Raw genomic sequence first — 12,022 nt, 5'->3', positions numbered from 1 at the left:
GTAAAGGATATAAAGTTGATCAACCATGTTTATTAATGGAAAAGACACCTTATTACAGCGAATAGGTCTTTTATAAAGGAGCTTCATTTGATAACCGTTTAACAAGAAAACCCACATGGGAAAAAAAGCTTGTTAAAGGAAAAAAGAGTACTCAAGACCGTGAGCGTGCTTCATTTTCTGACGAAGTATTTGCGAAGGTTTTGGAGATTCCACGTGCGTGGTAGCGTATTGCCCTCCGTATCTTGTATTTTGAATGTGGCTGGTCCAACCTTCTCCACTATCTGGTATTGTAACCCCCTCATTTGGATCACATGATATCTCACACAATATCAGTCATAGACATGTTTTCAATTCTCAATCATATAAACTTCAATCTCATATAAATTTTACATATTATACATAAGAGAAAGCATTTATAATTTACAATACACGTTTAAGTCATTATCCTACACAGAGGATTTACAAAACAAAAGTACATTCACAAGACTCCAAAATGCCTAGATGAGAATGGACTGACACTGCTGGTGCGACCTTAAGCAAGAAGAACTCCACCTAACCTGTAAAATCTGTTGGCAAGGGGTGAGCTGCCTACTCAATAAACATATTACACATATATGTATATACAACTAATGTAAAGAGCACAAACCAAAATAGGTCATCAGTACCAAGTTAACGACACACTAATCGCCTACTAATCACACGATAATCGCATTATGCATACAAAACTTCTACTGACAATGAGATGAATCTAAAATGTATGTATTCAATCATGAAAATATATATGAATGTGGGAAGACTCATATGTTAGGGTTTTGGGGATGTTACAGGTATGGACCTACCCAATTGATCCCTAACTTGCCTTTGCCTTCTCGAGATTGGATTTTATCAGCTTTACGAAGCACCAGATCCCCCATCTTCAAATCCACAAGCTTGACATTTTTGTCATGATAAGAGGCAATCCGCTGCTTATACGCTGCCATGCGTACATAGGATTGGTTTTTACGGTCTTCAACCCGATCTAGGCGGTCCCTTAACTGTTTATCATTGTCCTCTTCGCAATAAAAGGCCACTTGATCACTGGGGACTTGTATTTCAACTGGGATTACGGCCTCCACTCCATGAGAAAGGGCGAATGGCGTTTCTCCTGTAGCAGTTCTAGGAGTTGTACGATAGGCCCACAAAACACTCGTAAGCTGATCCGCCCATTTTTTGTCGTGTTCTCCTAGTCTCTTTTTTATCACTTTTACAATCGTTTGGTTGGTTACTTCGGTCATTCCATTGGACTGAGGATAATAAACGGAAGCGAATCTGTTCAGGATGCCCAATCCCTCACAAAAAGCCTTGAATTTGCCACGGTTAAATTATGTCCCGTTGTCGGTGATAATAGTATGTGGAATGTCGTATCTTCCCACGATGTTGTCCCTAACAAAATCCACTATCCGCTCCGCTGTAATGGAGGAAACAGCCTCGGCTTCCACCCATTTGGTGAAATGGTCCACCGCCACTATTACATACCTCTTTTGCCGGCGAGTTGGAGGAAATGGGCCAACAATGTCTATTCCCCAGAGGGCGAACGGACGGCCTTCAATGATTGGTTTTTGGATGTGCTTGGTGGTGTGTGACTCATTTGCATGAATCTGGCAACTGTGACAAGATTCTACCAAACTCTGGGCGTCTAACTCGGCCGTGGGCCAGTAGAAACCTGCTAACCTGGATTTTTTCAAAATCGTGGCGGATGCCTCGTGTGATCCACAAGATCCCTCGTGTAGCTCCTTAAGGATTTGCTGTCCCTCCTCAGGTAGAATGCACTTCAGCCAAGGATGGCTAAAGGATTTTCTATAAAGACCATCGTTGATCAAGGAGAAATAAGCTGCCCTTCTGATTATCCTTCGCGACTCTTCTTTATCTTCAGGTAATGTTCCATTTAGCAAGTATTGACGGATAACCGTCCTCCAATCATCTTCCACTGTTGTGAGTAGGGTTACTTCTGCAGATACAAATGCCGGGGCCATTTTTACCTCGAAGGGACAGTCCGGATCTGCTCAGTTTGTCTCACAAGAAGCCATTTTGGCCAATTGATCCGCCTCTGTGTTGGATTCTCTTGGTATGTGAACCAATTCCCATCTGGCTTCTTTAGCTTCAAGGTTATCTAGCAATTTTTTGACTTCTGCTACATATTTGGCCAGGATCTCGTCTTTTACCTCGTAATTCTTGATGACTTGGTTGACCATTAGTTTTGAATCGTTGTAGATCACGATCCGCTCCGGGGTGATCTCTTGAAGTATACGTAGACCCAATATCAGGGCCTCGTACTCAGCAGCATTATTAATGGCATGGAAATTTAATTTTGCTGCGTACTGCAATTTTATGTAATGGGGACCCTTGATCATAACTCCCACCCCTGCTCCCTCCGCTGATGAAGCCCCGTCGGTATACATCGACCATTCTTCTAACGGAGGTTTGGGATGAGATATCCCCTAATCAGTGAATTCATTCACGAAGTCCGCCATGACTTGACTTTTCAATGATGACTTGCTTTCATATCTTACATCAAATTCGCCTAGGCGGATCGCCCATTCCATCAACCTTCCCGAAGTGTCCGGCTTCTGCAATACTTTTCTCATTGGTATATTGGTACGAACTATTACTGTATGCGCCTGAAAATATGGCCTAAGGCGTATTGCCGTGGTTACAACAGCCAGTGCCATTTTATCTAGTCTTGAATATCTGGTTTCAGCATCTTTCAAAACCTTGCTCACGTAATAAATTGGGAACTGTTGGCCATCCTCCTCCCGTATCATGACCGTGCATACGGCTTTATCCGTGACCGATACATACATGTATAAATCTTCTCCCTTCAAAGGTCGACTCATCATAGGTGGTTCTGTGAGGAACCGCTTGATTCCTTCAAAGGCATTCTGACAATCTTCATTCCACTCGAATGCTTTTTGCTGTTTGATAACTTCGAAAAAATGCTGACATCTACGGGCTGAGTAAGAAATAAACCTGCCCAAGGCTATGATACGCCCGTTAAGGCGTTGTACCTCCTTGATGTTCCGGGGCGCTTGCATCTCAAGAACTGCTTTGACTTTGTCAGGGTTTGGGCTAACTCCTTTTTCACTGATCATGAATCCTAAAAATTTTCCATATGTAGCTCCAAAAGTGCATTTCTCGGGATTTAACTTGATGTTGTGGTGTCGCAGTACGCCCAGTACTTCCTTTATATCTTCTGCATGCCTTTCTGCCGTCGTGCTTTTAATGATCATGTCATCTACGTAGACGGAATAATTACCACTTTTATTGTCCGCGAATATCTTGTTCATCATCCTCTGATAGGTAGCTCCCGCATTCTTGAGCCCGAAGGGCATAACTTTGAAACAATAAGTGGCCTGATGTGTTACGAACGAGGTCTTGATTCTATCCGAGGGCTCCATAGGGATTTGATGATAACTAGACTTTACATCAGTAAAGGAATACATTGCGTGACCGGCAGTTCCATCTACAAGCATTTCTATGCACGGTAGAGGATAATTATCTTTGGGGCAGGCTTTATTAAGATCTGTGAAATCGATGCACATACGATAAGACCCGCCAGCTTTCTTGACTAGTACGACGTTCGCCAACCACTAGGTATAAAGCACCTCCTCGATGGCATCCGCCTTTTGGAGCTTGGCGATTTCATCCTCAATCACTTTTTGCCTTTCCGGACCATGGTTTCTCCTCTTCTGAGCCACAGGAACCGCGTTTTTGTCAATGTTGAGTTTATGGGTGATCACGTCTGGGCTAATCTTGGGGAGTACTTCATCCTTCCACGCGAAAACATCTTCAGTTTCGCAAAGTACTTTGGTGATTGCGTCTCTGATCTCACCTTGTAGACTTTTAGCTATCCGCACCTGCTTCCCATCCGCCACAGGGTACATTTCGGTTTCCCCCAAAGCCATTGTGACGCGTTCCTCCTCATCCTCCTCCTTAGATTGAGGGCGAATCATTAAGGATGCAGAATATGTCTCTTGGGCCACTTTTTGACAACCTTTGACCATCATGCATCCCTTGGCCGTGGGAATGTAGAGTGTTAAATGGCGAATGGAGATAAGAGCTGCAACTTCGGAGATAAAAGGTCGTCCAAGGATAATATTGTAAGCTAATTGTCCATCTAAGATCGAAAACTCCAAATCTTCTCTCCAAACTTGATCATCCCTAGTAAGCTCGCAGTCCAAAGTAACCTGACCTTTCGTCTGAATGGTATGACCAGTTACTCCTAAAATATCGACCACAGTTGGTTCTACCCGGACAGGATCAATTTTGAGTTTGGCGAATGCTCCTCGTGTAATGATGTTACATGAACTTCCCGTATCAATCATTACTCGCCTTATTTCCCAACCTTCAACCCTCATGGTGACAACCAGTGCGTCCGCATGGGGTGCAATCTTCTGACCTGTATCTGAAAAAGGGCGGTTTAATGACATTCTCTCAAGGGTGGTCATCCTTGCCTTCTTTGCCATTGGCTGATAACCAGGTCCGCCAGCTATAACGTTAATTATGTTTTTTCTCTTCCTTTTCGTCGAGTCCTCCTTGAGTCTATCATCTTCTCTTCCTTCTATTTGGATAAATCGATCCAATTTACCTTGTCCACCAAGTCGTTTGGTTTTTCGAGTCAACCCCCAGCGAGCATCCGCGTAGCCATTTTCCTTGTGACATTTATAACAATTCTCAGGAGTGGTCGTATCTGTGCGACCAGCACTTGGCGGTGTAATTATCAGTGATTTAATCTCAGAGGAGGAATTTCGTCTTTCCTCCGTCATGATGTTTCAGTGTGAACAAAAAATCCTTTATTTAACCAAGGATTCCACCTTCACCGCACCAATTGATAACACTGGAGAAATTTCCAATCAGATCACGTCCCTGTGAAGCGCCGTTGGGATCGGCCGGGGACACTCCGATGCCAAAGTCAGTAACAAATATGGAGAATAAACTGTATGGACAAAGCTTAGCGAAGAGTAAGAATATATATATACCTCGATAGCCTAGACGTAGGCTATTTATAGTTTGATGGATTTGTAACTTCTAGGTAACTAGAGAGTCTCCATTAATGCTCATTTAATGGCGATTACAAGTTACTCTTAACCTGGCGGGTTAAGACTATTAATGATTCATTTAATGATCATTATGGCCGAGTTGACGGTTAGCCGTTACTTAGGTAAATAGAGAGATTCGCCATAGAGATCCGCCAGCGGATCTCTTAGAGCTAACCCAGGGGGATCCTCCGGGCGGCTTCCTATGCCACGTGGCATACTTGAGGCGATTATCTCTTTTGGTCCTTGCGATAATATCCCGATGTTATCAATTACCTATCTCTACTCCAATTGAGTCTACTTCATCTCTACCTCAGGATGAGAATGAAAATGATGTTGCTTTTGAACCTAGGAGAAGCAAAATAAGAAGAATAGAAAATAGCTTTGGACCAGATTTCATTTCAGCCTTTCTATTAGAAAATCCAGATAACATATATTACTGATGAGATTATGTCTGCCATCTAATAGAAGAAGACCAAAAACATATAAAGAAGTTGTTACTTCTATAAATGCTGATTTTTAGAAAGAAGCTATTAAGAGTGAAATAGATTCCATTATGGCCAACAATACATGGGAATTGGTTGATCTGCCAAAAGGCTCTGGACCTATAAGGTGTAAATGGATATTTAAACAAAAATTGAGGCCTGACGGATCCATTGAAAAATTTAAGGCTAGATTAGTTGTAGTGGGTTATAGTCAAAAGAAAGGAATTGACTATTTTGATACTTATTCTCCTGTTACTAAAATCTCTACTATTAGAGTTCTGATTGCAATTGCAGCAATTCATAACCTGGTGATACATCAAATGGATGTAAAGACGGCATTTCTAAATGGGGATTTAGAAGAGGAGATCTATGTACACCAACCAGAAGGACACGTCATACCTGGACACGAGGACAAAGTGTGCAAATTGAGAAAGTCACTCTATGGGTTGAAACAATCACCCAAGCAATGGTATGAAAAATTTAACAGTGTTTTACTTTCCAATGGGTATGTGGTTAATGGATCGGATACATGTGTCTATTCTAAGTCTTGTGATTCGAATTATGTGATTATATGCCTATATGTAGATGACATCCTAATCTTAGGAACAAACTTAGATATGGTTGATGATACAAAATCATTTCTATCTTCTCACTTTGACATGAAAGACATGGGAGAAGCGGATGTAATTCTTGGCATCAAAATTACTAAGACAGAAAATGGGTTTTCATTAGGACAGTCACATTATGTGGATAAACTATTGAAAAAATTTAACAGTTTTGATGTAGTTCCAGCTAGAACTCCTTATGATCTTAGTGTAAATTTAACAAGTAATAAGGGAGGAAATAGTGTCTCCCAAGAGGAATATGCTAAGATCATAGGCAGTGTAATGTTCCTAATGAACCAAACTAGACCTGACATAGCCTATGCTGTTAGTAGATTGAGTAGATATACTCATTATCCAAATAATGAACACTGGAGTGCACTTTATCGCTTATTGAAATACTTAAGAGGTACCATGAATTATTGTTTGCAATTTACTAAATATTCAAAATTATGCATATCCTCAAAACAACCATATTATGCATATCCTCAAAACAACTTTTAGTTGCAGAGGCTATCACCATGTAAAAAAAAAAAAGAGATTCAGTAACCTACAACTCAATAAAAAGCAATAAAACAGGAAAAAACAAATACCACCATCACATATTGCAACCTTGCAACCTGTACATAAACTCTCCTTCTTTGTCCGGACTTGTGACCAGTTATGGGCATTAAGCCAAATAGGCAGAGTAATCTGTTGATTGGTGTTAGTAACACGTTAAACATTTAAAAGGTTTAATATGATATATTAGTCTGTTCAACAAATCACAAAGTTACCTGCAAACACAATTATATGATTACTCAGAGCAAAAATTCACAGCAAAAAGTCACTAGAAACAACATTCAGCTTCATAGTTTAACTAAAAGGTTAAGCTAATAGTTAAAGGTCAACTTCATATTAATATCTCACACATCTTCACAAATGAATGTCCACTTTATTTGAAGTGGGCACGATACAGATCCATATTACCATGTCCTTCAATTTATTATTAAATAGGTTTGCTAGGAATGGAACCCTTTATCACTTAATCAATGAGATCAATGGGATAGGGATGCCTTGTTATGTAACCAATTGAACCCTTGGCTTTGCGAACGCGTAAGAAAGATTGCAGATCGCGAACGCGTATGCGTTCTTTCTGTTCAAATCTCTTCCACTTCAAAGAAGAAGCAAACCTTGCTTTCCAATTACAGGTATGCGATGATACAGCTCCAGTCTCAGTGCCAAATTCGGACATATACTTTTCCTTCCATAACTCATTGTTAGAAGATAAATACATCATCTCTTTACAAACATATGCCACTCTCCCAATGTCTTCACCTGGCAGTAACTCCAAAATGCTAAACTTTAAGTCTGCTGGAAGACCAATCAAGCAAGGTGGGAGATCCAAACCAGTTTTTTCACACAAATCAATCAACAGAGGCAAAGCTAGCCCATCCTTGACAAATTTCCACAACTCAAAAATAACTTTTTCAGCATTTGAATCCATCTCATTCACCCTATCACAGCCATCACCAGTTACCCAAAATGTTCCAATAGCAGGAACATATCTAGTTTTATCTATGTTCAACTTATGCAGACCTAAATGGCTATTGGCCAAGGAGCCGTAGACATTAACATAATGCCCTAAATTCTGAAATTTCAGCACAATTGAGTCTGTTGTATCATTATCATCAGATAAAAGTTGAGGAAGAGTATAGCTAATTGACATAGTGAAAGTCATGGAAGAAGCTTTCTCTTTCTCAACTCTCAATCCAGACATGGAATTGAAACCAACAAAGCCAGATTCTATTAGAACAGCATGAACAGCAAGAAAAACAAGCTTATTATCACTGAAATCATTACCCATATTTTCCCATAATACCCTCCTCAACAAATTTGGCTCGGACAATCTCTTACCTATATCTTCAATTTGAGACGGAGAATTACCTGGTTGTTGAGCAGAAGAATAAGAAAAGTCATAATAGATGAGGTCGCCGGAGGTTATGCCGGTAGAGAGCAAGGAGTCATGGGGAGAGGGCGAGGAAAGCTCATCCTTTTCGTTGAGAGATAAACGGAGAGAAGATGGGAAAGTAGGAGGGTGAAAAAGGGAATAACATAGATGATATTTGAGCTGTGGAATCGAGTAGATCACAGGTACTTCCAATGTCCGAGTTTCCAGACTTCGAAATCTAAGTTTCATCATTTTGTGGCTGATTTTTAGGGTTTTTTCCTTACTGGTTTTAGGGGTTTTTCTTCCAATAGATTTTAGGGTTTTTCCTAACTTTTTTCTTCCAATTTGTAAGAACTTTATATAGGTTGATCACCGTTTTAATGGAGGTTAGAGTTAAAGGTTAGAGTTAAATATGGAGGGGGAGAAAGGTTAAATTAACCTTCCATTACTCTCATTAACTTCCTCTCAAATAATGTTAACTTAATACTTAACCTTTCATTACTCTCAATTACTCTCATTTACTTTCATTAACTTCCTCCCAAACAAGGGCTAAGCTACTGGACTGCTTAAGTCTGGAGCATTTTAAACGTGTGTTAATTCAGAAAAATAATTATTTCAGTGACAAAAAAATATATATTTAAATTATAGTAAATTATTTACTCTAAAAATATTTTATATTATAAATTATTTACTCTAAAAGAATTTAAATTATAAATTATTTACTCAAAAAAAAATTTAAATTATAAAAAATTTAATTTTTCCTAATATTTGAACATCAATTCACCTAATAAAAATATCTTTACCATCCCTATAATTACTTCTATTTAGCTTGGCATCATTGGATATTATTTTATTAATATCAGTACATATTATTAGAAAAAATTTATTCTAATTATTTTATTAATTTTAAATTAAAATTTATATCACTTTGAAATTAAACTTTAATTAATATAAATTAATGAAAGGACACCCACTTGAAATAAAAAGTAGGAAATTGATGAATTCTTATAAAGTGGGGTCTCTGTCTCCGCCTATCACTTCAACTTTAGTCATTTATAACTCAGATAATGGATTTGAGGTAGAGAAAGTAAGGATTTTTTTTATTATTTGCAATTTATCATTTGGTTCATATTTTATGAAATGAGAACCCGTTTGAGGTTCTCATTTTATGATTTAGGAAATGAAAACTCATTAGGTTCTCATTTTATGATTTGGGTTCGCTTTTTATAAAATGAGAACACATTAGGTTTGCATTTTATTATGGGTTCATATTTTATGAAATGAGCACTTATTTGAAGTTCAGATTTTATGAAATAAGGACTCATTTGGAGGTTCTCATTTTATGATTTGGATTCATATTTTATGAAATGAGAACTCCAAATGGGTTCTCCTTTTGTAAAATGCGAACCATTTTATTTACTCTAAACATTCAAAGTTATGTAGAAGGTGGATTGAAGAAGAAGATGAAGTTGAAGAAATTTACTCTAAATATTCAAAATTTACTTTTACTTGTTCTTTATTGTTCTTAGTTTCTGTTTATGTTTTCTTCGTTGTTCTTAAATTGAAACATGGTCCTTTAGAATGTTGTTTGTTCTTCTTTAGATTAAACTGCCTAATAGATTGGGAAGAAGATGAGTTGAAGAAGATGGGTTGAAGAATATGAGGGGTTTGTAAGGGTATTTTTGGAAAAATGTATTGAAAGTGTCTAGTTTGATAGCATATGTTGAAATAGGTCTAAAAATGTAAATGGACTTCTCCTAAGGTTTACTTTTATAAATTACCCTTTAATTTCCTCGAATATAATCCCTAGCCCCCCAAACTTGGAGGGGTTGTGTATATATTATTATTAGGCCTTTAATTTTCACTTATTATTTGTGTTAGATTAGATTAGATTTTGATTTTAAACTAAGCTTCATTTTGAAGGAAAATAGACAATCATAGGGCAGCGGAAATACAAAATTTTTTACCTATTTCCTTAAACCAAGTTTCATTAATCGTTATTTCATATAAAGAATGATAGAAGGAAATACCTTATATGACGTACTATCTGTTGAAACACCTTTCCACAAGATTTTGATTTGACAAAATCATCCATGATTAAGAGGCAATTAAATTTAGATGCTTTGATTTAATTGTACTAATATGTTTGTTATATATTGAGTGCAAAAATATATAAAGTAAAGACAGGACAAAAGTCAGCACAAGCGAAGCTGAGTAGAACGGAACTCAGCATGACAGAATGGAAGCTGAGTGGAGTAAAATTCAGAAACAAAACGAAGCTGACTAAAGTTGAAGATTTCTTCAAGAGCGGTTAAACAAAACGGAGCCGACCTAGAAGGAACTCAGCATGAACGTTGAATAACTCGAAGAGAACAAACGAATGTGAGTGACAGTCAGGACAGCATAAAGGATCTGTTCACTAAAGAACAAAGTCTGCCAATCCTCTGCACCAATAATTGGAACCTCGAAGACACCTAAAAGACTAATTCCAAGAGTCATGGGACGTTGGATTATTGGAAACAGACAACTGGCACAAAAAGACAAACCAGACGCTAGAAGACAAACCTGACGCCTGATGAAAACAGAGAAAGGGAATGGCGGTGCAGTCTGAAGCTGTCCAGAAATTGTTCCCCCAAAAGAGCAGTTTTGGTGTTAACGGCTAAGACATTTCAAAACGATCAAATCTACAGATTTCCTTCTATAAAAGGACAATCGATGAACTTGGATCATCACTGGAACATTTTGAAAGAAAAATACAAGAGAGAAAGTCTAGAAAGCACTCAAATACAAAAAGATCTTACACCAACTTTTCTATTCTATGTGTAAATGCTAGATTGATTTGTAATCATCTAAAGTGTTCTTTAGTTCAAAAAGAACAAGTCTGTGATCAATAGGAATATTGAGAGTGTTAAGCTGAGTGCTTGGCTGTAAGCATTTCAGTGGTAGAGAAATCTAGGTGCTGGGTTGTAGCACTTAGTAGGAGTTGAGTAGACGAATAGAGGAAGGTACTCTTGCATATTCAACTGCCTTGTAATCGGTTTGTGCTCTACCTTTAAAGAGCTCAGTATTGGATTCAACAATCCCGGAGGACTCTGGGGACTGGACGTAGGCAGAGAGGCCGAACCAGGATAAGTGATACTGAGTAATCCCTAAACTCTCTCTTATAATTGCATGTGTTGTTTACTTTATTTACTCAGCATATAAATTGCCTAAGCTGATCTTGAGTAAGTAAGTGGTGCTGAGTTAGAAGCTGACCTCCAAGAGTGTCAATTCTCAACTCACAAGAAAACAACTTTAGTCAACATCTGACTAAAGCTGTCTTCAAACATATCTCACCAAGCTGACCATAAGCTGAGTTAATAAACTCTAAAAATAACTTCCAGTCAGCTTAATTAAAACGAGAAAAAGTTATATTAGTTCCTAACCCCCCCTTGGAACTAATTACCAGGGACCAACACTATCTACCGTTGCTAACGAAGTGCTCTCAACTCTAGTTCTGAGTTCACGAGCACAAAGAAAAACACAAGATCAAATCAGTCAGAATCTCAACCAAAAGAAAACAATCAATAAAGATTGTCTCTAATAAATCAACACAAGATCAAAGAGAAAAAGCAAGAGATAGAATTAATCGGATGGAAGCAAGTGGAGCAATTTCGTCCTCTATGGTAGGGAGGTCGAAATTCTCTCTCTCTCTCTCTCTCTCTCTCTCTCTCTCTCTCTCTCTCTCTCTCTCCTGGATTAGGGTTGGGCAAAATTCACCTATGAGGGGGTATAAATAGCATCTTGTATCTAAACCCTAGTTAGATAGAATTAGGTTACTTATTTAGAGTTTTATTCTAAATAATACTCTATTAATATTATCTATAATTATATCTAAATATAAAGATAATATTAAGTTGTTTGATAGAATTTAGCCTGTTGGTTGAGAGCTTA

At 38.1% G+C, this 12,022-nt stretch overlaps 1 protein-coding gene across 1 annotated transcript; it reads right to left on the bottom strand.

The window, feature by feature from the left end:
* Window positions 1–7,080: 7,080 nt before the first annotated feature.
* Window positions 7,081–8,401, bottom strand: LOC136227767 (F-box protein SKIP22-like). Its single transcript, XM_066016507.1, has one exon. It carries the CDS (start codon window positions 8,339–8,341, stop codon window positions 7,184–7,186), a length of 1,158 nt encoding a protein of 385 aa, XP_065872579.1. The 5' UTR covers window positions 8,342–8,401; the 3' UTR covers window positions 7,081–7,183.
* Between the last annotated feature and the right edge of the window lie 3,621 nt (window positions 8,402–12,022).

The sequence above is a fragment of the Euphorbia lathyris genome, chromosome 4, assembly GCF_963576675.1.
Source record: "Euphorbia lathyris chromosome 4, ddEupLath1.1, whole genome shotgun sequence".
In the NCBI taxonomy this organism is placed as follows: domain Eukaryota; kingdom Viridiplantae; phylum Streptophyta; class Magnoliopsida; order Malpighiales; family Euphorbiaceae; genus Euphorbia; species Euphorbia lathyris.
Note: the sequence above shows the minus strand (reverse complement) of the source record. Positions and strands in the feature narration are given on the sequence as shown.